This window comes from Blastocystis sp. subtype 4, assembly GCF_000743755.1.
Source record: "Blastocystis sp. subtype 4 strain WR1 chromosome Unknown seqid_0068, whole genome shotgun sequence".
Lineage (NCBI taxonomy): Eukaryota > Bigyra > Opalinata > Blastocystidae > Blastocystis > Blastocystis sp. subtype 4.
The window spans coordinates 12,267-40,249 of NW_014569479.1; the positions used below are offsets into that span (position 1 = coordinate 12,267).

General features: G+C 38.9%; 10 protein-coding genes across 10 annotated transcripts in view; 3 read left to right on the forward strand and 7 right to left on the reverse strand.

The window, feature by feature from the left end:
- The window catches only part of JH06_4808 (hypothetical protein), a gene marked incomplete at both ends in the record, with an annotated part of 15,049 nt that extends 9,415 nt beyond the window's left edge, over positions 1-5,634 (forward strand). Inside the window, 2 exons of the mRNA XM_014672897.1 lie at positions 1-13; positions 114-5,634. The exon at positions 1-13 is cut by the window's left edge and continues 5,216 nt beyond it. Coding sequence (XP_014528383.1) covers positions 1-13; positions 114-5,634 — 5,534 coding nt within the window. The remainder of the gene's footprint in view (positions 14-113) is intronic.
- A 1,694-nt stretch (positions 5,635-7,328) lies between these two features.
- On the forward strand, positions 7,329-9,469 carry JH06_2826 (DNA helicase; the record flags this gene model as incomplete). Its single annotated transcript, XM_014672888.1, is given in 8 exon segments — positions 7,329-7,553; positions 7,570-7,818; positions 7,849-7,944; positions 7,975-8,319; positions 8,350-8,631; positions 8,663-8,775; positions 8,805-9,291; positions 9,323-9,469. The coding sequence occupies 8 exon segments, from the start codon at positions 7,329-7,331 to the stop codon at positions 9,467-9,469; spliced, it is 1,944 nt and encodes a 647-aa protein (XP_014528374.1).
- Positions 9,470-9,491: 22 nt separating this feature from the next.
- Positions 9,492-10,177, reverse strand: JH06_2827 (hypothetical protein; the record flags this gene model as incomplete). The annotated part of the gene is made up of 3 exons (XM_014672889.1): positions 9,492-9,794; positions 9,825-9,939; positions 9,972-10,177. The coding sequence occupies 3 exons, from the start codon at positions 10,175-10,177 to the stop codon at positions 9,492-9,494; spliced, it is 624 nt and encodes a 207-aa protein (XP_014528375.1).
- A 1,227-nt stretch (positions 10,178-11,404) lies between these two features.
- JH06_2828 (CAMK protein kinase) lies at positions 11,405-12,211 on the reverse strand (the record flags this gene model as incomplete). The annotated part of the gene is made up of 3 exons (XM_014672890.1): positions 11,405-11,620; positions 11,649-11,791; positions 11,821-12,211. 3 exons carry the CDS (start codon positions 12,209-12,211, stop codon positions 11,405-11,407), a joined length of 750 nt encoding a protein of 249 aa, XP_014528376.1.
- A 23-nt stretch (positions 12,212-12,234) lies between these two features.
- Positions 12,235-12,590, reverse strand: JH06_2829 (CAMK protein kinase; the record flags this gene model as incomplete). The annotated part of the gene is made up of 2 exons (XM_014672891.1): positions 12,235-12,429; positions 12,462-12,590. 2 exons carry the CDS (start codon positions 12,588-12,590, stop codon positions 12,235-12,237), a joined length of 324 nt encoding a protein of 107 aa, XP_014528377.1.
- Positions 12,591-12,834: 244 nt separating this feature from the next.
- Positions 12,835-14,233, reverse strand: JH06_2830 (ornithine decarboxylase; the record flags this gene model as incomplete). The annotated part of the gene is made up of 3 exons (XM_014672892.1): positions 12,835-13,725; positions 13,756-13,904; positions 13,936-14,233. The coding sequence occupies 3 exons, from the start codon at positions 14,231-14,233 to the stop codon at positions 12,835-12,837; spliced, it is 1,338 nt and encodes a 445-aa protein (XP_014528378.1).
- A 1,419-nt stretch (positions 14,234-15,652) lies between these two features.
- On the reverse strand, positions 15,653-16,945 carry JH06_2831 (2-isopropylmalate synthase; the record flags this gene model as incomplete). Its single annotated transcript, XM_014672893.1, has 2 exons — positions 15,653-16,842; positions 16,897-16,945. The coding sequence occupies 2 exons, from the start codon at positions 16,943-16,945 to the stop codon at positions 15,653-15,655; spliced, it is 1,239 nt and encodes a 412-aa protein (XP_014528379.1).
- Positions 16,946-24,183: 7,238 nt separating this feature from the next.
- Positions 24,184-24,402, reverse strand: JH06_2832 (hypothetical protein; the record flags this gene model as incomplete). The annotated part of the gene is made up of 2 exons (XM_014672894.1): positions 24,184-24,276; positions 24,310-24,402. The coding sequence occupies 2 exons, from the start codon at positions 24,400-24,402 to the stop codon at positions 24,184-24,186; spliced, it is 186 nt and encodes a 61-aa protein (XP_014528380.1).
- Positions 24,403-24,506: 104 nt separating this feature from the next.
- On the forward strand, positions 24,507-24,915 carry JH06_2833 (yhypothetical protein; the record flags this gene model as incomplete). The annotated part of the gene is made up of 3 exons (XM_014672895.1): positions 24,507-24,597; positions 24,628-24,695; positions 24,727-24,915. 3 exons carry the CDS (start codon positions 24,507-24,509, stop codon positions 24,913-24,915), a joined length of 348 nt encoding a protein of 115 aa, XP_014528381.1.
- Positions 24,916-25,291: 376 nt separating this feature from the next.
- Positions 25,292-27,660, reverse strand: JH06_2834 (hypothetical protein; the record flags this gene model as incomplete). Its single annotated transcript, XM_014672896.1, is given in 8 exon segments — positions 25,292-25,477; positions 25,523-25,634; positions 25,665-26,003; positions 26,034-26,293; positions 26,323-26,565; positions 26,594-27,106; positions 27,122-27,523; positions 27,553-27,660. The coding sequence occupies 8 exon segments, from the start codon at positions 27,658-27,660 to the stop codon at positions 25,292-25,294; spliced, it is 2,163 nt and encodes a 720-aa protein (XP_014528382.1).
- Between the last annotated feature and the right edge of the window lie 323 nt (positions 27,661-27,983).

Below are 27,983 nucleotides of genomic sequence, written 5' to 3' on the forward strand. Positions count from 1 at the left end.
CATTCCATTTCTTGTATCCTTCCTGCTTCTTTGGGTTATTCTATTCAATGGGTAATTGAATGGAAATCAACAATTGACAATTCAATTCTTCATCATTGTTCCTTCTTATCGAGGTCTACAAGTCATTTCAAAGGTGTGAATGTGACTGAGATCAGTGGAGTGACTCAAATGTCAACAACAGGAGCGAGAGTGTGTTTCTCTGGAGAACACATGGGAACAGCATCTCTGTACAATGCAATTCCTCAGCGAAATGCTATTACTGCTTCAGCTACTCTTGTAGATGCTTCTAATACACTTCTGTCTTCTTGTTCCTACAGTACATCAAATGACATTTGTTGTAACATCAACAATGGATATGGATCGACTATCATTTGGGAACTCTGTTTGTATGGTCATTGCTCGAGTATCCAGAATGGAGAATTCCAAATTCCTTCAATCACATCTATCACTACATCAAAAGAACTGAACTCTCTGGGAGGCGATTCAATTGTATTTACTGGAATGAACTTTGGATCAAACATGAATGTAACACATGTCTATATGATGAAAGGAGGAGAAATGAAGGAGCTGAGAGATTGTCATTTCATCCAGACTCATCAGAAATTGGAGTGTCGAAGTATTGAAGGATCTGGTGACCAGTTGACGTTTGTTGTGAAAGTGGCAGATCAACAATCCAGTCCGTTTGTTTCCTCTCTATCGTATAGTATTCCAATCATTACTAGTATGTATGGACCAGGTACTCAGAATGCTCTCACTTCAGGAGGTCAAGTTATCTTTGTTGCTGGACAGAATCTGGGAATTGAAGAGAATTCATCGATTCTTCATTATGGTGATTCTAATGAGAAAACCTTCATCACATCTCCTTGTCATGTGTTATTACCTCACACACTTCTACGATGTGTCTCTGTTCCTGGATCAGGATATCAGAATCGTTGGTTATTGAGAGTTGGTGGTCAGTTCTCCAATGAGTATTATCAGTCCAAAAGCATTTATGGTTATCCAATTGTGATTTCAGTTGACAAGCTGAATACTCCTCTTCCTACCACTGGAGGATTAGTTCTAATGATTGATGGACTGAATTATGGAACCAACAATTCACAAGTAGTTGTAGAATATGTGAATGAGAAAGGAATCACTTACTCTCCATCATGCCAACTAACGATTAATCATACTCAACTGACTTGTACAACAGTTCCTGGATATGGAAACAGATTGTCGTGGAGTATTGAAGTGAATGGACTTCTCTCTGTTGATCTTTTTGTCATGTCCTATGCCAAACCATCAATCGACTCATTGACATGCAAGAATATGAATTGTGGAAGATTAACGGGAGGAGAAGTGGTAATTCTGACAGGAAGCAACTTGGGCCCTTCATCAAGTCCAGTTCAAGCCACTTACGGTTTCTCTGGACTTGAATTCACGGCTCGGAATTGTCACATCATATCCAATTCAGCGATTGAATGTACAACTGCTGCTGGTGTTGGTCAGAATCTAAAGTGGGTTGTATGGATTGGAGAACAGCAAGCAGAATGTGGAGCTTCTGTTGAATTCTCTTATTTCACAACAACCATTTCATACTCATTGAATACTCCTATTACTATCAAGAAGAGAGAGGAAGTGTTTGTTGATGTGTCGAATGACTTCACTTCATGTTATCTCTGTTCCTTTGAGATTTCTTTCAATGGTGTATCAACAGAAGCTGGAGTATTTAACTCTTCTCTTGTTTCAGCATATGCTCCAGTTGTATCTAGTCCTTTTGTGGTTGCTGTGCTTATGATTCATTACAAACAATTCAATGTAGAAACAACCAATTCCATCTCTATTCCATTGATGGCCCCTTCAATCAACTCTTATATGATTGCTAAGAGTGGAGTTGCCTATCTTCTCTCCTTATTTGGAGAGAACTTTGGCTTTGAGAAAGCTTATCTGACTGTGAGTATTGTATCTCAGAATTCGACAGAAATCAACTCTTGCTCGATTCAAACTGTCAACGATGACTTTGTGAGTTGTCTTACAACAATCGGCTCTGGAACAGTCTATGTCACTCGATCATCCAAACAAAGCAATCAATTGAAATACACCATACAAGAGATGATCTTTTCAGTGGATGACTATGTTACAGAAATCGATGACTATCTTCAGTATCCTTCTCTCTTCCACACTGTTGGAGGCGATGTGTTTGAGGTTTTTGGTCACAACATCCCTTCTTCATGTACAGTATCATTTGGATCTGAACGTTGTCTGCTAAATCATATCAATTCCACACATATCAGTTGTCTTGTTCCTCCTGGAGAGGGAATTCACATTCCTGTTCGTATTCATTATCAACAGCAAATCCTTCTTCAAGTCTTTGCCAGTTACTATGCTCCTGTAATTTCCATTGTGAATCCTTCCACTCTTCAATATGATACCGAAGTGATAACACTTGAAGGAAGTGATTTTGGTTTGAATCCAGTGGTTGATATTCGTGGAATTGCTTCTGGTGCAATCAACTGTACTTCAATGTCTCATTCTCATTCATGGATTCAATGTGAACTGAGGAAGAGTGACCGCATTGGTTTAATTATTGCAGTGTCTGTGAATGGACAGATGAGTAATTCAGTTTCTATTCCAATAGCATCTCCTCGTATTGACACTATTTCAGTCTCAGATATCAATGGTTCCATTCTTGATGGAATACCTACAGGAGGTGAAGCTCGAGTTCATCTTCATGGAGAGAATCTTGATTCAGAGTCCACTCAGTGTCTGATGAATGGTATTCAATTGGTCATTCTTTTTCACAACAGTACAGATGTAATCTGCGTAACTGAAGAGTCATTCAATGATGAAGCTTCCTTCATGATCAATACAGGATTCTACACTACAAATACAGTCGTGTATCCTTATCTATCACCTGTAATCTTGACTATGACTCCTTCAATTGGAAGAACAAATGGAGGAGAAAGGATTCTTCTGATAGGAGAGAACTTTGGTTGTTCTATGAACAAACATGTCAGTTATATGCGTATTCTCTTTGGAACAGAAATGATTCCTCATTCATCGATTCTGTTCTGCAATCATACTCATATTCAGTTCATTCATCCTCCAGGTCAAGGATTAGCCATCCCAGTGACTATTGAACGCTTCAACCAAACATCTGCTTTCTCTTCAACTCCATTCTTTGACTACTTGGCTCCTCAGATCTCCTTCATTACTTCAGCATCAACATGGCCATCGAATCCTTCTGCATCCTTTGGTTCCGAATTACAGATTGAGCAATATGTGCTTACACTTCATGGAGACAACTTTGGTATAAAAGATACAGATGTGTTAGTCTCAGGAGAAGAATGTGCTCTCATTCAGCAGAATCATACGATGATTCGATGTATATCACCACTCTTCTTTGGAGGATCTCATGATGTACAGATACTGGTTTCAACCCAAAAGAGTAATGTGGTGTCTGTTGAATTCCCTCTCATCCAAATCACTTCAGCTAATCCTCTCACAGTCGAATCAGTGGGTGCATCCATCCATTTCTATGGTCTTCATATTCCTCCAGCAACAAGAATTTCCATGTCCCTCTTAGTCGGATCTGTAAATGTGACAGATTGCCACATCTCCTTATCCTCCTTTTCAGCAGATCATTTCATTGAGTGTCATCTTCCTATTCTGCCCCGTGGTCAGTGGCCACTAACTCTAACTGTTGGCTCAATGAATGTGCCTATCCCTCTACTCTATTCAATGCTCACAGTTGTTTGTCCATCCAATTATTATGCTTCTACTGGTGACTACTGTAGTTTGTGTCCATCAGATTCTCTCTGTCCAGCAAATTCCACAACACCTATTGCTCCTCCTGGTTCATGGGTAACCATTAGTACCGATGGATCGAAGAAACCATCTGTTGATATATGTTTCAATCCTAAAGCCTGTCTAGGAGGCAATCAATGTCAGGAAGGTTACACTTCCAACAAGTGTTCTCAATGTAAGACTCATTACACTCGTTATGGTACTTGGACATGTAAGAAGTGTCCAATCGGTATCTCTAGAGTCTTCCCTCTCATTCTGTGGGTGATAGTATGTTTCATGCTCTTCTTGGCTAGTATTAGTCGTTATTCCACTCATTTCATCTGGTATGCTGTTCTCATTGATGTTTTCCAACTGTTGGGATTGTTGTCTATATTCCGAGATCAATTCTCTTCTCTTCTATCTCCTCTTCTTGATTTCTTCAGTATGTTTATTCTTGATATGGATATGTTCAAACTGGACTGTGTCTTTGTGTCTATGAATGAGTCAGTGGTGTGGATCATCTCTCTTACAACTCTTTTCCTCTGTTGTGTGATTACTGTGGTTGTTCAATGGATCACTCAGTATCGAAGAAAGAAGCATCTGACTTCAACAGACTTTGGTAACTCTATTACCCAACTCACCCAACTTCTTTATGTGTTGATTCTCCCCATTCTATTTCATTCTCTACAATCTCTCTCTTGTAATAACAAGTACTACATGGCCCATAAGTCAATTCAATTCTCTGGTTTGAAGGTTTGCTATTCTTATTCTGATTACTGGTGGATCCTTATTACTTCATCAATCATTCTCCTTCTTGTTTTTGGTTTCCTTACTCTTTCGGCTCATTTTGCTCAACAAGAGATTTCCTTCTTTGCATCCTTCCATGGAGTATTAACACAGACTCTGATCGATTCACTTGATGATTCATTCCGACCTTCCATGAGGTTCTTAGGTCATTTATTCAAGAATGAGTCTCTATGGTCCATCTTCATTGTATTTATCATCAAGATTGTGCTTGTAGTTATGCTTGTACTCTTCCGTGAGGAACCTCACATGCAATCAGTCTTGATTCTCTCAATGATTGTAGTTCTGGTCCTTTATCTCCTTCTCAGACCTCCATTCAAGATTCATCATCAGTATATCACTTCTGTATTCACTCGAACCACTCTTAATCCACTATCAGTATCCAAGGAAAAGGATTCGTGTTTTGTCAAGTCATTGATGTCAAGGAAACGGTTCCCTTTCGATGTAAACAATCTGCTTGTGATGGGTCTTCTCCTATTTGCTATACTCTTTGCCGATATCTCCCTCTCTCCTTCTGTTTATAGTTCCTTCACTCCCGTATCATCATCTTCATGGAGAGTGGTATGTGATATAGTGATTGTAGTTCTGTTATGTGTTTTTATGCTATGTGATATTGCCTCTGGGTGTGGTGAGATTCTTTCTAAGATCCGAAAGTCCCCTATTGCCTTCTTCGACATCATTCAAGCTGAAAAATCGGTTCTAGTAGATGAAACTGTAGTTGTGAATGCAGTACTACTCAATTCAGAAGAGAGAGTACTCAAAGATGATTATCTCAACCGTCTTCACTCATGCATAACTCACAACCTTCCAGTATCTGCAATACAAGCACAGGAGAATACTGTATCTCTTGATCATAATGTGAGAGATTTGTTCCGATTGTCATATGCCGAGATACTGTTGAATGGTGATGTCCAACACATACTACAGAACGAAGGAGACGAAGCAAATCTTGAGATGAGTCAAGAAGAAGTTAGCAGTAAAGACGAGGAAATGAATCCAGATATGCTGAACGAGATTATCACTGTATTCCAGAAACGATTAGAAGAAAAGGATAAGAGTCTGTAGGATAGCTAATGTAGAAATGTTTGTTGGAAGAAATGATTTGTCATTTAATGTCATTGTCTACTGATATTCTATTTGCTAAAAGGGTTTATTTCGAGACTAGTTTCATAATTCCAGAAACTATTTCAAAAGAGTCTCTTCAGACTGCGATTAACCAATTAGTGAAGGAACGTTTTGAAATCTTCTTATATGTTATTGATGAGCATACTCTGTCAATCGATAAAGAGAAACGAAGAACAGAAGTTGAATTGGAGTCAATAACCGGAGCAACAATTCAAACTATTCATGAAGCTATTCTGAAGGAATGTAAGGCAGATACAACAAATGCGTTTCGTTTCTTCTTTGCTGAGGATGAAAAACAGACTCACTTCTTAGTAATTCATGCTCATCATGGTGTTGCTGATGGCTTTATGATAACGTCTTTTGTTCGTGGTTTGTATTCACTTATCAATGCTGTTCCCAGTTCTGACACTTTTATCTTCTCACATATCAACCCCCTGGAACAACTTAATTTTCCTGCTCAATGGAATTCGAATAGTAGCGAATCTGTTCGTCATCAAGCTGAAGATATTATGAAACGGATTTCTCCCGCAGAGGTATATCCACTTCGAATTCCTGATTCTGCTGTATATATGATTAATATAGAACGAATCGTGTCAAAGGATGTTTCCAAGAGAGCTGTAATATTTGCAAAGAATTGTGGCGAAATAGCAAAAGAGAATGGTTGTATTCATGGAATGCTGTTGTATGCCTATTTGCGAGCTGTAATGAAAGTGGATGCATTGACCCCTCCTGGATCGATGAGTATCAATACAGTTGTAAATATGAGACGTTACTACAAGATGCAAGGTTATTTCATGTTGATTGGATGATATGTAGAGAATGTTCTTCCAGATGCCTTTTTTGGTTCATTTCCAATTTCTGTATCTTCAAGTGGTCTTCTTTCCCATGAGGAGAATCCAGCAACGATTCAACATCTAGTTACAAAGAATCTGGCTGAAGGCCTGCCATTAGCCATGATGCTGGGTGACCCTTCTTGTATTCAGAACAGGAACTCAAAAGATCAACTCTTTATGGAATTGTCGAATTTAGGAGTACATCCTAAGGACTGCTTTACACGTCGATTAATTACCCAGACAATGTATTGTGGAGACGTGGATACCATTTCTGTGGTAGTTTGGATGGATGTGGATGGTCGTTTCCATTTGTGTGGAGCAACTTCTTCTTTATGTATGACTAGGGAGAGAATGACAAAGTTAATGGATGAGTTCGTTCATGAAATCTTTGAATTGGGCGTTGTTTAATGTTTGAGTGTTTGTTTCGCACTATTCTTTTTCTCGGTACGAATATTCTATGGAACAAGAAAATGTAGTATTGTAGCAATGAATTGCGAGAATAGGATGTCCCTATCGTTGATGTGTGGTTCTTGTGTTTCCCTGTGGATGACTTCGATGAATCAGATCCTCGAGTAACTATTATCAAAGCTTTTTGCATATTCTTTCGGGGGGCGGGTGCTTCATTGTTGAATTCCGTACTTCTTGCATTCTTTTCTCTATTTATAGCCTATTTATTATCAAGAGCATTCATCCGTTCAAATTCAGTTTACAGAACTAGTTCGATTGTGTCCTCTAAATGATCTTCATACAGCTCTTTTTGAACATCCAGAAGATACAATAGGTTGTTTAACTGCTGCTGTAATGATAGTAACGGCTGTTAACGGTGTTGTGAATCCCCATCTTCGGGTTCGGGTTCTCGATTTTGAGCCATTGACTCCGTTCAAAGATATTAAATCAAATTTTGTTGGTAGACTGGTTGCAGTGAAAGGTACAATCATTCGAGTTGGAGGAATCAAGTCTCAAGTACTTAAGATGAACTTCGAATGTGAATTGTGTGGAACAGTGATGCAAGTGGTACAAATGGAAGTGTTCTGTAATGTAGACATTCGTGGATGGGAAATACCAACTTCCCAATCGCTGTGGTAACGATAGTTGCCGGAGTCGGTCATTCCGACCTCTGCGACAGACCTCGGTCACTCAGGATTGGCAAATCATCAAATTGCAGGAAGTGGGTGAAGTAGATGCTGTTGATGCTGGGAGAATACCTCGAACACTTGAGATTCATCTTCTTGGGGACTTGGTGGATGATGTCACTCCAGGTGAAGTAGTCACGATCACTGGAATTGTAAAAGTTGGCATATTGCATTAACATCATGTCTAGTCCATGACTGTAGAGAATTTTAATCGATTCAGGGGTTCTTCCAAATCAAGTCTTTTTCTTCTTTATATTTGCGCTAATAGTATATCGGTTAAACGTGTATCCAATTTCCATTATTTATCAACATAGGAAGGATTAAATGTTTCATCCCTAATTGACCATTTCAGTGATCGCGATATGATGGGATTCGAAATGATTGCATCACAACCAAATCTTTTCAATCTTCTTGTACATAGTGTGTGTCCAATGATCTATGGACAAGAATTAGTGAAAGCAGGGATCTTATTATGTCTCGTAGGAGGTGTGGGTACAGAGAATCGACGTGGGAACATTCATATGTTGATGGTTGGTGATCCAGGTCTGGGCAAGAGTCAGTTGTTACGAGCAGCCTCAGCTCTAAGTACACGAGGTGTATTTGTGTGTGGAAATACAGCTTCGGGGAGTGGTCTAACAGTAACAATGTCAAAGGATAAAGTGATTTCTCTAAGAAAGAATGAATCATAGGCAACAGGAGAATCGTGTTTGGAAGCTGGTGCTCTTGTATTGAGTGATGGTGGAATCTGTTGCATTGACGAGTTTGATAAGATGGGAAGTGAGAAACAAGTGCTTCTTGAAGCCATGGAACAACAAACTGTGTCAATTGCAAAGGCAGGGATTCTCTGTACTTTGTCTTCTCGTGTTTCAATTGTTGCTGCTGCCAATCCTTCAGGAGGTCATTATAACCGTGGAAAAACGGTTTCTGAGAATATTAAAATGCCTTCTGGATTGTTATCTCGATTTGATTTGGTAGACTGTTTTTGCAAGTTCTGAAATATAGACCTTTTTATTATTGGATGTTCCAGATGAAGAGAAGGATCGTATGTTATCAGAACACATTATGAAGATGTATGCAGCTGATGGGAAGGAAGAATCATCGTATCAACCATCAAGGTAAGGTTTTCGTACATTTGTGAGAATAGTCAAATAACAGCATCAATGCAAGCAGAGAACCCGACTTTGTCATATCGTTTGCGATGCGGTGCTGCTCAAGTAAATGATCCAATTCCCGCGGTATTGCTGAGGAAGTATCTAGCTTTTGTTCGTCAAACAGTGACTCCTCGTTTGTCAAGTGAGGCAGCAAAAGTGTTGAAGACATTCTACTTATCCCTTCGAGATCATTATGGTGATGATGATTCTATTCCAATTACAATGCGTCAATTAGAGAGTTTAGTGAGATTATCCCAGGCACGTGCTCGATTAGAACGACGAGAAGTGGTAACTGTGGCAGATGCTCAAGATATTGTTGATTTGATGAAAGAGAGTTTGTATGAAGTATTGAGTGATGAAATGGGATATGTGGATTTCCAGCGAACAAGTGGAATGAGCAAGAGTAAGCAAGTAAAGACATTTATAGCTGCGTTGACAAGAGAGGCAGAACGACGATCTAGTGCATTGTTTAGTGTTCGTGTGAGTTGTATGAATCGGTGGTGATACGTAGGATATGATGGAGATTGCATCAAAAAATCGAATATCAGTTGACAACTTTCAGGATTTTTTGGATACGTTAAATCAGCAGGCGTACATTCTAAAGAAGGGAGGGAAAATGTATCAAGTGCAAACGAGCTACTACTCGCAAATGCGATAACATGTACAATAAACAGTGTTCACTACTTTCGTTTCATATACCACACAAAGAATAATCCTAAGGAAATGATAATAATACCTGTAAATACCAGACAGCGATCCCACCAACTTCGGTTCATAGCTTTATGGATCACATTTCCTGTTAGTCCTAGGGAGTTTGCCATATCCAAAATCCGTCTCTGTGCTCTCTTAAGTACATTTCCTTGATCATACAGATTTCCAAGCGATAGTTTCCCCATTTCCAAATAATAGTCAGCCATTGTTGTAGATCTAGCGAGTGAATCATTCTCTTGGAGCAAAGCAGCTTCCACATCTAAATCCTTTTGCTATGAATCAGATGATCAGTACAGAAATACTTCATTCTTTCCTAATAATAATTCCGTTCGTTTCATCATATTGATCTTGTTGTTGGACAATCGAGAGAAATGATTCTTTAACTCATAGTATTCATCTGAAATCGATCGAACTCGTCTACCAATGACAAACAGAAAAGATCTATGTACCTTTGCCACACAAGTTTCTGATCCGAGCGATCCGCTTTTACTTTAGTTGTTATATCCTTCAGTTGATTTAAAATACTCCGTAACCGTTCTTCAAATTCACGAAGTTGTTCCAATGTCGTTTCAGGACGATCTAGTTTCTCCAGATCCTTTTGTGCGCCAAGAATAGCGATTTGAATAGCATTAAATAGTTCTGGGACAGAAGACATGAAAAATGAATAAAAGAATAAGGATGATTATTTAAATGCTTTGGATATAGATAATATGTGGATTTGTTTGCAAAAGAGAAAAAGTCATGTGATGCTGATGTCAATAAGATCGATCCAGTAACTAAGATCTAGAGTTTAGAGATGTGTGTAATGCTGTTTTGAAGAGGAAAGTAGTATCCATAATCACATTCCGAGAAAAGGGAAAGATGGGAGAAAGTATAGTTCCATGGGATGGGATGATTGAAGATCCGAAGTTTATGCATGAACTTGAACATGCAGGCAATGGAATGTTTTTGATAAAAGGGACCTTCTCTGCACAGTCTTATAGTTGTATTATTGATACAAGAAACGATACATGGTTTAGTCTTGATACGGTACAGGTACAACAAGGGGCTGACCCTATTGATTCATTAAATTCATCTGGAAATCAGAGTCAAGATGAAGCAGTTTCTCGTCAAGTTCAATCTCCACCATCTGCTTTGTCATTTCAAAGTGCGCAAAATATACCAATTCTTCCTTCATATATTGATCGTGAGGGAGTTGATGAAAAGAGTGTAATTGGGAGTGAGTGAGTGCTTCTATTGTAGAATGACTTATAGAGATCTCCAAACGGAACGAGATATTTCTGGTTTACGAGAGAAATTGAATCAGATCATTGATAGTCACAATTTGATATCAGAAGAGATTGAACAGTTAACTAGTGAAGTAGGGGAAGCTAAGGATGATTAGGTTTAGAAGATGATTGAAAGAGTTGAAAAGGTGTAATCTGTTTGAAACAAACATGAGTTTAATACACACAACAGCAGTCACCAGATAGGTCTTGTTTCGTTTCTACAGTCTTCACCTCTACAGCAGTCCTATTGTCCTCTTTCGAGAGAGATACCGGATTCTCCATAATTCTCTTTTCTTCTACAACAACCTTCTCTTCGGGTTCTACATTCTCAGGTTCTTCATGCAACGTTTTATGTTCATTCTCCTCAGAGATTTCTTCCAGAGCTGACGCAACCTCCTTAGGAGGAAGAGGATTCTACATGAAATACTACGGCTATTTCAAACACTAATTCGAAGAGACAACGCATGACGAATCTCCTGATTAGATATATTTTCTCGTGAAATACTAGGTGATGTAATCGAATTAGCATCCGGAATATACGACTGGAGCCATGGATGAGCCTAGGATGAAACAAAGCATTCACAAATACAAGAATCTCATCGATGGAGATTCGCTTAGTGGGATCTTTCTCCAAGAAACGATGTAACAAATCCATAGAATAAAGGAATCAAATATAAGCAAACCAAAGGATATTGTAATTCAGGAGAGAGATTTGTGGGTATCACAATTTCCTTTTCAGTTAAATCATCCATAAAGGCAATATAGTCTGGATTAAACAAAGGAAGACGTCCCACGACCATTGCAAAGAGAGTGACGCCTAAAGCCCAAATCTAGGTCTCATAATCTCCAAGACTCTACATCAGCAGCAAAAGTATTATACGGTTCATCATTACAACACTCAGGAGGATAAAAATAGGTTGTTCCTGCAGTATTTGTCATAAGTCCGGTATTGGTACGAGTGAGAAGATTGAGAGGTCGACTTGATACAGGAAGAGCGGTGGCTAGAGTAAATAATAGCAAGTTAGACTACGCTCTTTCCCGTTTGAACTCCCTTCTTCCGAATTAAATGTGTCAAAGATATGAGCTACACCAAAATCGACAATGTAGTAGTTAAGGACTATCAAATGTATAAAATTGGATATTTTGCAATGATCATCTTTAGAAATAAGGATGTTTTCTGGTTTGATGTCGCGATGAACAACCTTGTGAATATGAACTAGAGATGAAGAAGTTTGATCAATACAACGGTATTGAAGACCAGACACAATATCATAGAGATACTTCTTTGCCATAGCTTCAGTAAGAACACCATCTACAAGTGATAAGAGTGAAACAAAAAAACGAGTAATCCGGTTCGAAAATGTATGTGTCAAAGGATCATAGTACATGATCTGTCCATTCTCTACATACTCGATGACCATGTAAATTCTTAGGTTAATGTGACTTAAAAGATATACTGATCCTGTTCTTCATCGTCCACAACATCAATTAATTGGACCAAGTTCGGATGACGCAAACGCTTCATCAAAGCAATTTCTCGCTCCACCTTTTCAAGAGCAGTAGAGACGACTACAGAATCATTAGTCTGATTCCATGTTTTCTGCATCTTCAAGAAAGATCGAGAGAAAACCTTCACTGCCTAAAAAAGAATAACAAAATTCAGGTCAATACAAAGATATCATGATTTCCATTCATTATTCGCTCGCACTTGTAAACCTTGCTAAACCCACCCTCTCCTAACTTCTCTAGGATCTTGTATTCACAAGGGATTCCATCAAGTTCACTATGGACAATATCCATTATAAAAAGGAATAGAATGCGATGATCTCACTGGGTTTTCGATGTCACAGCAATCCTTCTTGGACTCAATTAATTGTAACAAACAAACACAATCATTCCAACTGCATGAAAAACTCGAATAGCAGGATTGATTCTGTGCTGAATCAATAGACTTCTTTCCCACCCGAAAACATGGAATGCGATAAAATAAAAATCCGTTTCACGCAAACCCATTTCAGTTTGCCAACAAACACTCACATAAGTCTTAACTACGAGAGAGAGATGACTTGCGAATATAATAGACATATTTCTGGTTGTGGCGCAATGTTAACGTAGTGAGACTAAGAGTATATGCTCCAGCACGCTTGAAAAGAATACGGTCTCCAACGTTCATTGAAGGAAGCATAATATCCTTCGCTATTACATCAATGTCACGATTGCTAGGTCCAATAATACAGGACAAATACATCTTCCTATCGGCACCATCCTCTAGAAGAGGCGAAGGAGGATAATCCATACTACAGAGAATCTTATCCTTAAAGACTCCCATCACACCCTCATTGATACGATACACACGTATATCACCCTTGGATGAAACATGTTCAATAGTACACAGAACAGTGATTGTCTGTTCATTAAAATAACGACCAGGTTCACTAATAATTTTCAGATCCTCCACTTCATCAAAGTGATACTTGGCAAGAGCATGGCAAATCACTTCATATGTCGATTGAAGAGACTCATTCACATGTTCCTTACCTCCAAGGGTACCAGACCAACCACCACCCAAATCAAGAAGATTCATACGGTATCCATAGTTCTTTGCAAGTTCAAACACACGACGAGCATTGCAAATAGCTTTCTCATACGCCATTTCATCCTTGTTACCAGAGCCAACATGGAATGAAACACCTACAGCCGGCATATTACACTTCTTCATTGCCTGCAAAATACCCTCTACTTCATCTAAGTGACATCCAAACTTGCTGCCAAGACTAACGATTGAATCATGATCATCTACCCAGAGACGAATCACAGTTCGACATTTTGAACAGTCATCTCCCAGAATGCGATACATCTTTTCGATCTCTTCGACGCAGTCCACAGTACTACACCATACCTTCTTCTCACGCATATACTCAATGGAATCATCCGACTACATTCATATAGGATATCCATAGCTTACTTTAACTGGATTCGCATAAATAATGTGGTTAGGACTAATTCCCCTGCTCAAGCAGGCATTGATCTCGTCCTTCCCGGCACAATCTACACAAATTCCTGGGAAAGTACTCATCAAATCCATCATTCCTGGAGAAGGATTACACTTCATGGCTACAAACTCAAATACTTATATCACTACTACCATAAAAAGGCTGAACATTTTTAAAAATCTGAAACCATGTCTTGTATTGATCCAAAATGCTTGTACAATCATAAAAGCACAAACTCTCGGTAGACGAGCACGTCTTCACATATTCCATCATCCACTTCTCTATAGGAATGTCGTCATCAATAACTATAGCATTCTTGAACAATTCGGCGAACTTGTCAAGAGTGGCATTCATCACCGTCTCCCTCTCAGCGGTGTCTGATAGTCCAGTATTCATGTGCATTCTAGTTACAATAATGAGAGAAACTTGTTCTTCTGGAAAAGCACTCATTCCGCGGGAATTTCGTAGTAACAGTTCTCGCTATTCACCTAAGAACTCCTAAAGCAATGAAACAAAATGAAGATGACAGCATTAACCCTGATACAACAAGCGAAAAAGAAACCTATAGGATGTGTACCAACCAAAGTGAATACAAAAAAACACAACGCTCATAACAGGTTAACTCATTTACTCTGAACAGTACTCTGAGTAATTATAGATGGCCATACATAACAAGAAACAGGAAACAATGGGGACGAATGAACAACAGAAGCCTTACATGTGTAACTAGATTCTGGTAACGTTACCGGGATCCATTGTGCACAGGGTACAACAGATCGAATAATAAGTTGTAAAGATGCCACTGAAGGAGTGGTTCTTGGTTCTGGACAGCTAGGTACTTCAGGAGAAACCTTAGCAACATGTGCTTCTTCTTTCACTTTTGTGGGTATGGGCTCAGTAGACCAAACTGAACGCAAACTCTCTACACACTCAACCAAATATATATGTCCTACTATGGTATTTCACTTTCTTCTTACGTCGACAATGCAAGCATGTCTTATATACATGAAAAGAAGACCCGTCATCAAACAATCTTTCCGGAAGCAATTGTTTACATGAGCTGCATCTTCTTTCCGACATACATAAGTTCATAGTTTCGCTAAATGCCCAGTGGCTGCAATACTTCCGGATTCCGGGAAAATATGGGATGGAAAAATAAAGAGTAGTGATTTATAAGTACTAATTGTTTGCCATGATTCGTTTATTCCCGTATCATTTGTGTTGCTGCTAATTCTCCATGAAAACCACGATTTCGCTACATGTAGGTCGGATCCATAAATAAGAGTTTGTTATATTATTTAGAAAGATCAACGATATTATATCAGTATTTGAATCATCATATGATTTCTACCGACTAGATTCTGTTTTATACTTGTGGAACCAAGAATTCATTTATTCCAGTATACCATAACTTAAAGTATGTGAAAACCATGTCGAAATGGAGAACAGAAGCCAGTTTCTGTACGTTCAGTGATATGAGACTAATAATAACTCTCACACTATTCAACAATTGATGATAATAAACAAGTTACATCACGAAACATGTTCATAATGGAAATAAGCTAAAAAAATAAAAAAGATGCAATGAATGTCCTAAAGATCAAAATCACAGTTTAAGTGAAAAAAAACCCTCCAGGTCACACATCACCGACAGATCACTAAAGAAAGGTATAGCATCCCATTCAGAAGCTTAGATGGTGTAAGATTCATCTCCTGTACCATGGACAATCAGTACCGAACTAGTAAAATATCAATAAGATTCATTGGATACAACCCTTTTGTACAAGAAATGAAAGGATTATCATTGATCGCTTCCAAGAGTGCAAAATAGTGATAAGAAGCGAAGTATGCATACTTAATATGCGAACCTCAAATAGGAAGAGAGACTTCTCTTGTACCATCAGAGGTTTGAGCAGAATAGGGATCTTGATCATCGGAATCTGGTGATTTCTTAATAGAAATAGAAGGAGTAAGATAAGTTGGAACTCCATGAACCCAGTTACAGCGAAAAGAACGCTTATAACCAGGTCGTTCAATATCAATACGTCCATCTCCATGATACTGTCCTCCATCCCACATACCATGATAGAAGGTATAGTTATTATAGAACATTTCTCCATAACCCTTATAAACATTATTCCGAATTTCTCCTCCATAAACAGATCCCACATGAGAAAGAGACATTATAACTCTGTCCAACTGATTGTCGTTCCAATAACCTACAGCAACAGATCCATTCGCCATCAATTTCACACCCATACCAACACGCTTATATTCTTTTAGTTTTCCGATAAACAAAGATCCATTATACTCCTCAATAGAATGACCTTCACGAAAACCATTTCGCCACTTGGAAATGATTTGATACTGCCCTTCCCGGCCATACATACCATCACTCATCATCCCATGTGAAAAGTTTCCATAAAAAGAAAATCCATTCACGAAATCAGAATGTCCAGGACCATTCGGACTACTCTTCATCATGCCACCATAGTATGTCTTCTCAGGAAACTGAATCTTGCCAGGATACTTGGATTGAGTAGGAGAATTCATCTCACCTTCATATGACCGTGTAATTGCACTCGTTAAACCATGCCGCTTATTGTAGGGACCACATTCACCAACAAAAAACATAAATGGAACTTTTGGAACACTACTCAGTAACTCACCCACTTCGTATAGATAAGTCAACACACGGTTTTCCCAATCCGCCGGATTAAGAGATAATGCACATGTACGGAGACTACTTGCCGGAAACTGTTCCAGATTGCAAACGTTTTGATATTCCTTGATTTTGTTGAAGTCATCATCATCCAAAACTCGTCGCAACACCTGATCTCCTAGTAACAACGAAGGAGCAGAAGGAGCCACGGAAAGAAACTGGTCATTCAGAATAGATTCAGGAAGTAACGATTTTCCAGAAGTTGAACTAATCAGAATGCCATTAACAGGATAATCGCACTTGTTGGAATATCCAACAAATAGGAGACAACCGTTATCAATGTGTAGTGACACAAAGTGATTTAACCCCTGAGAACGACCACTTATACTGAGTCGAACTTTATAAAACTTTGCGCAAACTCTACGGGTTGTTCATGTCATAAATAATGTACTGATTGTCAAGATCTGGTTCACAGGCAATAGAGGACGCATCAGAGTCATACGCTCTTTTCCTGTTGGAAACGGATGGAGTGATAGAAGTAGGTATCATACCAGCCGCTATATACACAAGTGACCAAATGTAAATAAACTAATATATCTAACTGAATAATTCAGTTAACGCACTTATAGAGTTGAATAGCTAAAGATTATCTGGAATCCCTGTAGAACCGTTTTCAGGTCCATATTTCCATACTATATGGTTAACTGATCGCTATTGGTGATTATGGAACCCACGGAAATTCAGTATATTCAAGTTCAGAACTCATTATCAATATCCAATAGGTGGTGAAGTAATTGAACAGTTCATAGATAAAGAAACTCCGCGATAATCATTCGATAACGATTGCTTGTACTGAGCAATAGCTAAATCGTGTTGTCTAATAATGTCAATAGAATTAAATGATGAAATATCATTTTCACAATCCATTGCAATGACTGATACTCAGTCTGCTGTGGTTACAGAAATAGTCAGTAAAGAAAGTGAAACAGAAAAGGATGCATCTCAGGACAAACAGAAAGAGGGATATGACTTCAACACTTTAATTGAGAAATATGATCGAGAGACTGTGAGTAAGACGTTAAAGGAAGTTATTGTGTAAGAAATCTAATATTACGAGTAATCTTGATAGACTGATCAAATCCGAAATGGAAGCAAAGAAATCCTCATCTGTTCAAATATTAAAGAGAGTTATTATCAATAGACTACACAACTCCTCTTTCCTTCGCTTAAAGCTCGAATCCCTGAATATTTGTTTCAATTGATGAACGAATATGAACAAGAAAATGGTTTCTTGTTGTATTTACGTTTTATATAGATTGTCAATCCAAAACGGTCTCAACTGTGTCTCCGATGGATCCAACTCCACAAAAAGAGTGTCCTGATATGTCTATCTACAACGGTATTGTCTGATTTGGTGAGTGAAGTATAGATCTTATGAATGAGTTTTCACAACAACTGAAGAGAAATTCTGGATCTCCATCCAGTGATAACCTAACAACTCGAAGTGTTCATGACATTGCTACTCGAGTTAAGAAGATCATTGGAATCTCAGATGTTCATCCAAGGTTATCTGTATCTGAGCAGTCATCTCATTCTCAACGACTTTCTTTCTCTCCTATTTCGGATGGAACCATCTCAGCTACCCGGTTAACCCTATCAGAAGATACTCAATCAATGATGCTTGACTATCGATCTATCCTCAATGGGTCTAGTACCTTGGTTTCGTTGAAGAAACATGTCGTCCAGAAGAATGATTCAGCTGACAGCACTCCAAAATCCCTAGAAATGGAATCGTGTAAGAATAATGAGGATACTGTGAAGACTTCCGACATTGCTCCCGCAGAAAGTCAAATCATGAATGAAGACACAGAAGGCAAGTTAGTAGAAGGGTCTGTAAAGAAGGAGTCTCAACCAACAGAAGATACAGAGGTTACTCAATCTTCACAGTCTGCTGATCACCAGATACCAACATCAGAGACATCGCAGAGTCAAGAAGTTAAGATGGCAGTATCTCCAGTTACACGTTCCCAATCGAAACGAGTTTCTCAACCGGATCAAGAGCCATCTCACACACTCCGAAGTCATCGAAGTCCAAAATCAAAGGGAGATGAAAGTGAGACCCATGGAAAGTCATGTTTGGATATAGTAATGAATTGATACGTAGTAGCAAGAGAAGGACAGATGTCTGAGAATGAACGTAATGATGTTGGTTCATAATGATAGTATAGAACCTGTGAAATTACTTAGGAAAAGAGATACTGATGAACTAAATGGAATTGGATTTGTGGATGGTTATGAGTTTGTAACCAATATTTTGAATGATCATGTTATTCCTTATGTAGTGTTGATTTGTGTTGTTAATGTATAGGAACTAGTAGAAGATGTACATGATGTAAAAGAACTTCGAGATCGAATCCAGAACTCTGTAGGGATATGATATTCTCTTGAGAATAGACAATTACTTCGTGGAAAGAACTCGCAGAACCACTTAATCAACTTATTGATGCACTTGGTCAAAAGATTCGTTCTGTTGGAAAATATACATCAGATCAAATCGAGGAATTTGATACAAACCTTCAGACTATAAAGGATTATATTGATAATGAGGCCGCTGAAGATGATTCAGAAAATGTGAGTGAAGAATCCTTCTCGTGAGTGATAAAGTGAGACATAAGAAATAGAGATTCGGAGAATATGGAGATAGAGAGGTTCGTGTATGTGAGTTGGTTGATGGATAGAAAGGATGCTATTGAGGAACGAAAGACTGATATTCAGTTACGACGATCAAATAGGAAACGTAAGGGGAATCCACGCCTGGCAAACTATGAAGAGAGTGATGATACGCAATCTGGACAGAAGAAGAAGAAGTTATGATACATGTTTGTTCAAATAAACAGGGAAATGACGCTTCTTACCTTTGCCCTTCTTTTTCTTGTTCTTATTTGATCGATTAGGACTTTGAGGAGAAGCTTGGACGTTCGTTGAAGGAGCGTTATTGGTAGGCTTTTCTTCTTCGATAGGTTTTACTTCATCGACAGGCTTCTCTTCGTCAACAGGTTTCACCTCTTCAACAGGTTTTTCCTCAGGTTTCACTTCATCGACAGGCTTCTCTTCATCAACAGGCTTCACCTCTTCAATAGGCTTCTCCTCAGATTTCACTTCATCGACAGGCTTCACTTCATCCTCAATAGGCTTCTCCTCAACAGGTTTCTCCTCAGCCTTCTCTTCCTCAATAGGCTTCTCTTCCTCTTCAATAGGTTTCACCTCTTCAATAGGCTTCTCCTCAACAGGTTTCACCTCTTCCTCAATTGGTTTCTCCTCAGTCTTCTCTTCCTCTTCAATAGGCTTTTCCTCCGGTTTCACTTCATCTTCAACAGGCTTGTCTTCCTCCTCTATAGGCTTCTCCTCTTCAATTGGTTTCTCCTCAGGCTTCACTTCCTCTTCAATAGGCTTCACTTCCTCTTCAATAGGCTTCACTTCCTCTTCAATAGGCTTCACTTCCTCTTCCACGGGCTTCTCTTCGTCAACAGGTTTCACTTCATTCTCCATAGGTTTCACCTCTTTCTCAATAGACTTTTCTTCAGGTTTCTCTTCTTCAACAGGTTTCACTTCATCCTCAATAGGCTTCTCCTCAACAGGTTTCACCTCTTCCTCAATTGGTTTCTCCTCAGCCTTCTCTTCCTCTTCAATAGGTTTCACCTCTTCAATAGGCTTCTCCTCAGCCTTCTCTTCCTCAATAGGCTTCACTTCTTCAACAGGCTTCACTTCCTCCTCTATAGGCTTCTCCTCAACAGGTTTCACCTCTTCCTCAATTGGTTTCTCCTCAGTCTTCTCTTCCTCTTCAATAGGTTTCACCTCTTCAATAGGTTTCACCTCTTCAATAGGCTTCTCCTCAGCCTTCTCTTCCTCAATAGGCTTCACTTCATCAACAGGCTTCACTTCTTCAACAGGCTTCACTTCCTCCTCTATAGGCTTCTCCTCAACAGGTTTCACCTCTTCTTCAATTGGTTTCTCCTCAGTCTTCTCTTCCTCTTCAATAGGTTTCACCTCTTCAATAGGTTTTTCCTCAGGCTTCTCTTCTTCTTCAACAGGCTTCACTTCATCCTCTATAGGCTTCTCCTCAACAGGTTTCACCTCTTCCTCAATAGGCATTTCCTCCTCAATGGGTTTCTCCTCTTCAATTGGTTTCATTTCCTCGGACTTTACTTCCTCCTCAATGGGCTTCTCTTCTTCAACAGGCTTCACTTCCTTCTCAATAGGCTTTTCCTCAGGCTTCATTTCCTCTTTAACAGGTTTCATTTCCTCCTCTATAGGCTTCTCCTCTTCTTCATGCTTCTCACTAACAGGAGATACAACCATACCCTCACGTTCCTTGAGGGAATTCTGAATGCGATTATAGAATGAATTCCATTCTCCATCATGCTGATTTACATCCATGATATGGGACAATCCTGTCAAGATTGTCTTCTCTACAGGACTCACTTTATAACTCGCACCCTCGAACTCAAAATTCTCAGAATACTCGCAATAGTTGTTCTTAGATACAACCTTACTCGAAATATCATACAAAAAGGCATCATAATCCTTTTCTTCTGTGAATTGATGAGCAATAAAGCGGAACTCAATATCATCATGAGAGAAACTAACAAACTTCGTAGACTTCGTTACATTGACTAACATCAAATAACAATCAACTAATGCATCTGTTCGATAACACAGATGCTTTAAATTGTCATCCAGAAGATCTCGTAATTCCATAGGAACCTGAGATTCACTTACTATACCATTTTTGGTGACAGACACACACTGACTAATCGCCTTATCCAAAAAGGCACTCTGAAGCTTAGAATCAATTAATCTAAGCAACTTATTCTGTACATCTTCGGGTTTGACTAAATCAGATACATCCACTATTGATGATCTGATAGCCTCTAGTATTGGAAGAGATGTCTTAACAACAGAAGGTTCAGCAACTTTCGATGAACTACAACCCATTTTGAACGTTTGAAAGGACAAATAGAATAATGGAGTTACATAATTTCACGAATACTTGTACTCCAAAAAAACAGATACACTGTCACATTATTCTGTGTTATCATTACGAGTCGCATACAAAGCTTTCACACATTCCTTTCGAGAGGCAGTATGCTTCATTAGCATTTGGAGTAAATCACTCATTTCCTTCAAAGTCTTATCCTCCTCCTCATAGTTCAGAGCTCGTTCCAACTGTTCCTTTTCTTCACGAAGCCTCTTACACTCTTCTTCCAGTTCCTTTCCTTTCTCTCTCCACTGTTGTACTTCTTCACTTTCTTGTGGTTGAACCTCATCCTTCTGCTGAAGAAGTGTGACTTGTTCCTCCAACTCCTTTACACGATCATCCAGAATCACTTCCATCTCTTCAGACTTTGATTCTTTAGGTAACTCTCCTTCCTTCGCCTCTTTCAGCTGCTCATCAAACAGTTGAATCTGTTCAACAAGATGTTGAATCTCCTCGTCACGAGACTGTATGGTAATCTTCAATCTCTGAATTTCGTCATCACGAGCATCAATTTCTTGCCGTAACGCCCTCTCCTCCTCTTTCAAATTCAGATTAGTCTCTTTCAACTCATCACGATGTTCCATAACCTCATGCAATCTCAAATATACATCATTCACGGAATCACCATCAACACCGGCTGCTTCAGCAATCAATCGATATTTCTGACAACGCTTCTTCTCCTTAATATACCGACGTTCATTCATCAAAGCAGTGGCATATTTCTCATTCACAAGCTTCTTCAATGATTCAGGATCTTCAGGTAAATCTAACAATATGTCTTCTCCTGTTGCTCGATCATTTGCCACACGTCGCCATGAATTCTTTTCTGATCGTTCTGTTTCACTACTGGTTTTTACATCAGGTACAGCAATATTATACATCTCTCTCAACATCTGATTCTCGTAATGAATCTCATCCATCTTATCCTTCATGACTGTATACTCGTTCAATACTTCTTCCAGACGATGACTATAATCTTCAATGATACCTTTAATTGCATTCATTTGTTTGTATTCGATACTGTCTTCAGACAGATCAGACATCATTTGCTTCAACAACAATTTCAATTCCTCAGGTAACTCTGTTGTGTTTTCCACCTTCCTAGGTACTGAATTCTCCCTCGGATCTTCTTTGGGGTATTTGGAATTTGCACGACGAGTTACTGTTACCAATGAGTCATCTGGAACCGATGCTGCTTCTACAGGATCTGGTTCCTGTGGATTTTGATCTGCATTTGGTGTAGTTTCCACTGACTCGGATCCTGCAACAGGCTTCGTTATAGCTTTAACTGGATTTTCATTCATTGTCTTGGATGAAGAATCTTTAGGAAGATCCTCTTCCTCCTTGTCCTTCACAGAGAAATGCTTGTCTAGTGACTCTCCAGTCACAGTAACCACTCGGACTTCAGAATTCTCTACACAGCCAACATCCTCTAACCTCTGCTTCATCTCAACTCGCTTTCCATCAATCTCGAGACAATATTCCAGCTCAGGTACTTCAAAGCCACTAGTCCGCATAACGTTAAGAACAAAAGTTAGAAGAACACTACATCGATAGTTTAAACAGAATTGTTGCAGAAATGAGATCTTTCCAATCTTGATATTCAAAGGACTCAATCTATACACATTGATAGGATACACATACAACTGAAGCTTGTTGATGTCTGATGAACTCGTAATTTGGACCTTATTGACCAGGAGTTGAATTCTGTTGATCTCTAAACCAAACTCTTTCTACAACTAAGCAAGCAATACATATCACCTACTGATGCAGCCTGCACAAGTTGATCATACGTTATCGGAATCTCAATATTCAGCTTTAAAGATCTATTCAAATATCGAAAGGTAATATACATTTCGCAAGATAGATAGAATTAACTGTACTCAAGTAAGTCTTCTATTCTGCGTATACGAAGTGTACCTCCCCTAAGATGCTTCTCGTTGAGTTGTTTCTCCTTATCTTTGTCGTTGTCTCTTCCTCAAGCAAGCGTTTCTATTATTTTATATCTTGTTATTCTGTAGAATGTGGAACCTACATATCTCCATGCCAGAGTTATGTCAACAAAGTGTATCAGTTCATCGGACCTTCAGAAGGTCCTTCAACTCAACTTATTACTAATCTGAACTTCTATGCTAATGAAGTATGTATCAAGATTGCTAGTTCGTTTGTTACTCAGTATGATGTCATCCATTGATCTAATTGTAGTGCCAATCTCACAATAGATGACTCCAGTAATCTATGTGATGATGGTAGAGTTATTTTTGTGCTCTAACTCCAAGGATTTAGCTCCTATACGATTTCTTACGATCAGCTATTCTTTGTTGTTCACAGCATCACGTATATGAATTTATTCAACATTACCTGCAATGCTACTGTAGAAGAAGAACGCCTCTATGACTTGCTGTAGAGATGTTTGCACTTGTTCAATGTAGAAATGGTGAACTCGAATGCCAGCAAGACGGAATTCCATTTTTCGATGTTTATAAAACGCACGTACCGTCAGTTCAACATTCCTGTGTATCTCTTACCGATATTGACTACTATGCGAATAGAAATGGAACACGGAATATTCGTCTTTCTGATAATGGTTGCACAGATATTCAGGAAGAAGAAAGTGAGTTATAGAACAGTCTTTTAGTCAATAGCGTGTTTGTCATCAAACGAATGGATAAAGGTAAAAGATAAACGGAAACAATACTCTCAGAAGGGGAGAAGCTCTCTATATGCAATATTCCACTTGTCTGTCATTCCAAGATAAATCACCAATGGTACATATCCATAGCGGAACAGCATCTAGAAGAATCAAACAAAACCAAAAACACTCACTTTCCCATACTTGAAACATGTAACTTTCAAATTGGCCCAGAAGCCCGCAGGTCTTGCCGGCACCATAGGCATGTCACCCATCGCCATCTGCATTCTTAATTGATGGTTATCCGCAAAAAGAATGAAAATGGAAAGAACGGTTTTTTGACTCTTCTAGGGGAGATGAGAAATGGGGAATGGTTATCAGAATATTGTTCATGAACGCTCTTGCTCGCGCTGCTTTGAAGGCTCCTGCCATGTCTCGCTCATTTGCCGCTGCCGCCAATCAGAAGTACTACATTCTGATGTGTAGGAGTTGGAGGGGTTGTTAATGGCTAGACGACTACGTCGAGGGAATTCTTGAGAAGAGAACTCCTTTCCGTGCTGGTCATCTGGGTTTAGCTAAGGTATTCCCTTGTTAACCAAACTAACAAATAGGAGCTTCATGCTAAGGGAACCATGTTCATGATTGGTGCCTATGCTAATCCTCCCGATGGTGCTACCTTTATCTTCAAGGGTGATTCTCCTGCCGTTTGTGATGAATGGCTGAAGCGCGATCCCTACCTTGCCAACAAGCTCGTCACCAACTACAGAATTCGTGAGTGGTGTGTAGTTCCTCTTGAATAATCAGCTGAATGACTGATCAATTATGATCTGTTTGTTTGAACAAACAACACTAGTCATCAAATTCGATGCTTCCTAAACGATCAAGATACTTGCACATTTTCTTCACCCGATCCTTCAATGCTGGCTTATCTTCCACACGAGGTTTAATCGATGATTTCAAGAAGACCATAAGGCCATCACGGACAGACATTTTGTCAGCATCTGAACCAATCCGAGCTACACAAGCCGTAAAAATGTCATCAGCTGAGACAGAAAGGAAATGAATTAAAAACTGAGATAAGAAATATTCCATATTCTCGTCCAAATGAGTAAAATCAACGATCCTCAAGATCGACATGGATAAAACGAAGTTCTGAATCAAATCTATTGTTAAGATCTAGTTATGGATTCGTGAAAGGATATTTGAAAAGAGAGTAGCCAGATTCGCTAACTTCTGCTTACTATAATCCTGAATACTCTTGAAAATATCTTGATAAGACAATTGAAGAGTGAAACGATGAGAAGGTTTACTCTTACATAACTGATTCAACAGATAGCAATAATAGGGATTGTACTGTTTTTCCTACACATCAACAAATGAATGTAAACTTGCTCTAGCAACGCATACCAAAATAATACGAATAATCTCTCTCTCTTGAACAGAAGGAAGATTAAGTTTCAATAGCTTATCAAATGTCTCCATATAGTCAGATCCAGTAATAATCACAATGAAGATAGCTCTAGATATGAGATTCTTGTTCTACTCCCACTTTCGCACACTTGTATTCATATGAAGTTTCTCTGCTGCCTTCAGCACCTTCGGATCAGCCTCAGCAATTAATCGACTAATTGAGGTCTTCTTCTCCTGTGCCACATCTCGTTTCACTGGCTTGTATTGTGCTCCCAAAACCCACCAGCGACCATTAGTGGGAATATTTCGAATATCTGTTAGACCAATACTGAGAGGCGTGTTATTAGCACCAAAGGTCTTGGAAATGAGATTCCGAAGTACTGTTGTCTTATCCTTTTCCTGCTTCATCTCAGCAGAATCACGGTTATTCTTAACATTGTAGACAACTTCAAGCATCATCTGAACTCGAGAATTTTGTCTTTATCTGACTCCTTCTTTTTATTCCTACTTCCACTCATCACTGTCCGCCTTCTGCTTGATTGCAAGGATCAAATCCTTCAGATCACTGGGAGAATCACCTCGTAGCTTAAAACCGGCAATCTTCATCACAACGAAGATGCTCTCAATGTCCAGTTCTGTGAAGTGTTCAGCACATTCCTTCAGAAGATCCAACAATAGCGTAGACGTAGTCAGATTGAATACATACAGATAGGCAATAAAAACGATAATATTAACAGAGTTCTTGGTATATTCCACATGTTCATTTGACTATTCTATTATCACTATACATTTCATACTTGATGATCATGTTCTTCCACAGCTGCTTTATATTCACTCTCATAACATTCAACAATCTTTTCCACAGTAAACGATACTGCATTCATATCACTGCTTTGTTGTGCTGCAGCAATCAGCCCAGCATATAAACGAATGAAGTGTTGAATTACCTTAAATGGATTCTTGATGGCTGCTAATAGCGTATTGAAAAGTCCGAGACGAACACTGTTCTTTGGATACTTTGCAAAAATCGAAACCAGCGTCTATATGAAAGGAGAGATAAAATTGTACTTGGCACATGGTAATGAATGTCTCATCAGTGACTTTGTTGACAACTTCACGAATCTGTTTCAGTGCTGCCTGTTCCAGTTCGTCATCTGTTTCTGTAGATTTGTTCCTTAGATGAGGAGGAACGTATTTGGATGTGAATTGTCTGAGTTCCTCTTCTTTCCCTTCCTTAACACGACCATAAATGTCAGTAATGTCTTCATATCGTATTTCCTGGTCCTTGTTTTCATTTATGGTGACAGGTGAGGTTTCATTCTCATTATCCTCTTCTTCATTGCTGTCTTCTTCTTCTTCTTCGCTAGGTACGTCACTAGGTATGTCACTAGGGATATCACTAGGTATGTCACTCGGGATGTCACTCGGCACATCACTTGGTACATCATCATTCAACAAGGCTTCATCATCATCTATTACCATATCATTTGTAATCTCTTCCTCTTCACTAACACTCTCCAACTCCTTTTCCTCCTTTCCACTCTCATCGACAACTTTCATGCCATTCTTCTTAGCAAACGACTTCAAAAAATCTACATCAACCAAACCATCGCTAGTGTCATCATCTTCGCCATCATCCTCCCCAATATCCTTCGGAATACTACTTGCTTCCTTTTCCAGAAGATTCATATCAAATTTTCTGTCAGAAGTTGACTTGAGTTTTCCCTTCGTAGGCCCGTTTTTCACTTGCTGCTGTAGAGAAGCAATTTCCTTAGCTGATAAATCCTTCGCAATGACATCCATATCAGGGTCTTCCATAACATGATCCATTTGATCAAGAAAACTCATAATATCGTCTCCAAAACCATCATCTTTCAATTCTTTGTTTAGACGCTTCCTTTCGTCTTTAATTCCCTTTTTATTACTTCCAGAAAGTCCAAGTTTCTTTTCCAAGTACTCAATCTCACGATCATCCTCTTCGAGTTGATGTCTTGTCAACTATCACTAAATAAACACTAACATATGACTACTTCACTCATTGTATCGAGTCTAGCCCTTTTATCATTCTCCTCTCGAATAGCTTCCGAATCATTTTTTTGGGTCCTCTTCTTTGATTTACCTCGTTTTGATTGCATTTTCTGTTTTCGGCACCAATTCAATGACTCGATGGAACTCTCTATGAAATGATTTGTGGTTTCCTAATATCAGTTTCTATCGGAACAAAATCTCTGTAAGTGTTGCAGAGTTGATAGAAAGGAAAACGGAACATTCTCTGCAATATGCTGCCTAATTGTTCGCAAAAAGTACCTACATTTGATGTCAAATTGGGACATTCTTCTAGAATCTTCGTCAAATCGAATATCAAATCAGATTTTCTTTCATCTATTGAAGTGAATTGAAAAATGCGAAAGATTGTGATTGCTTTAATTGCTCTTGCAGCCGTTGCTTTGGCTGAGGA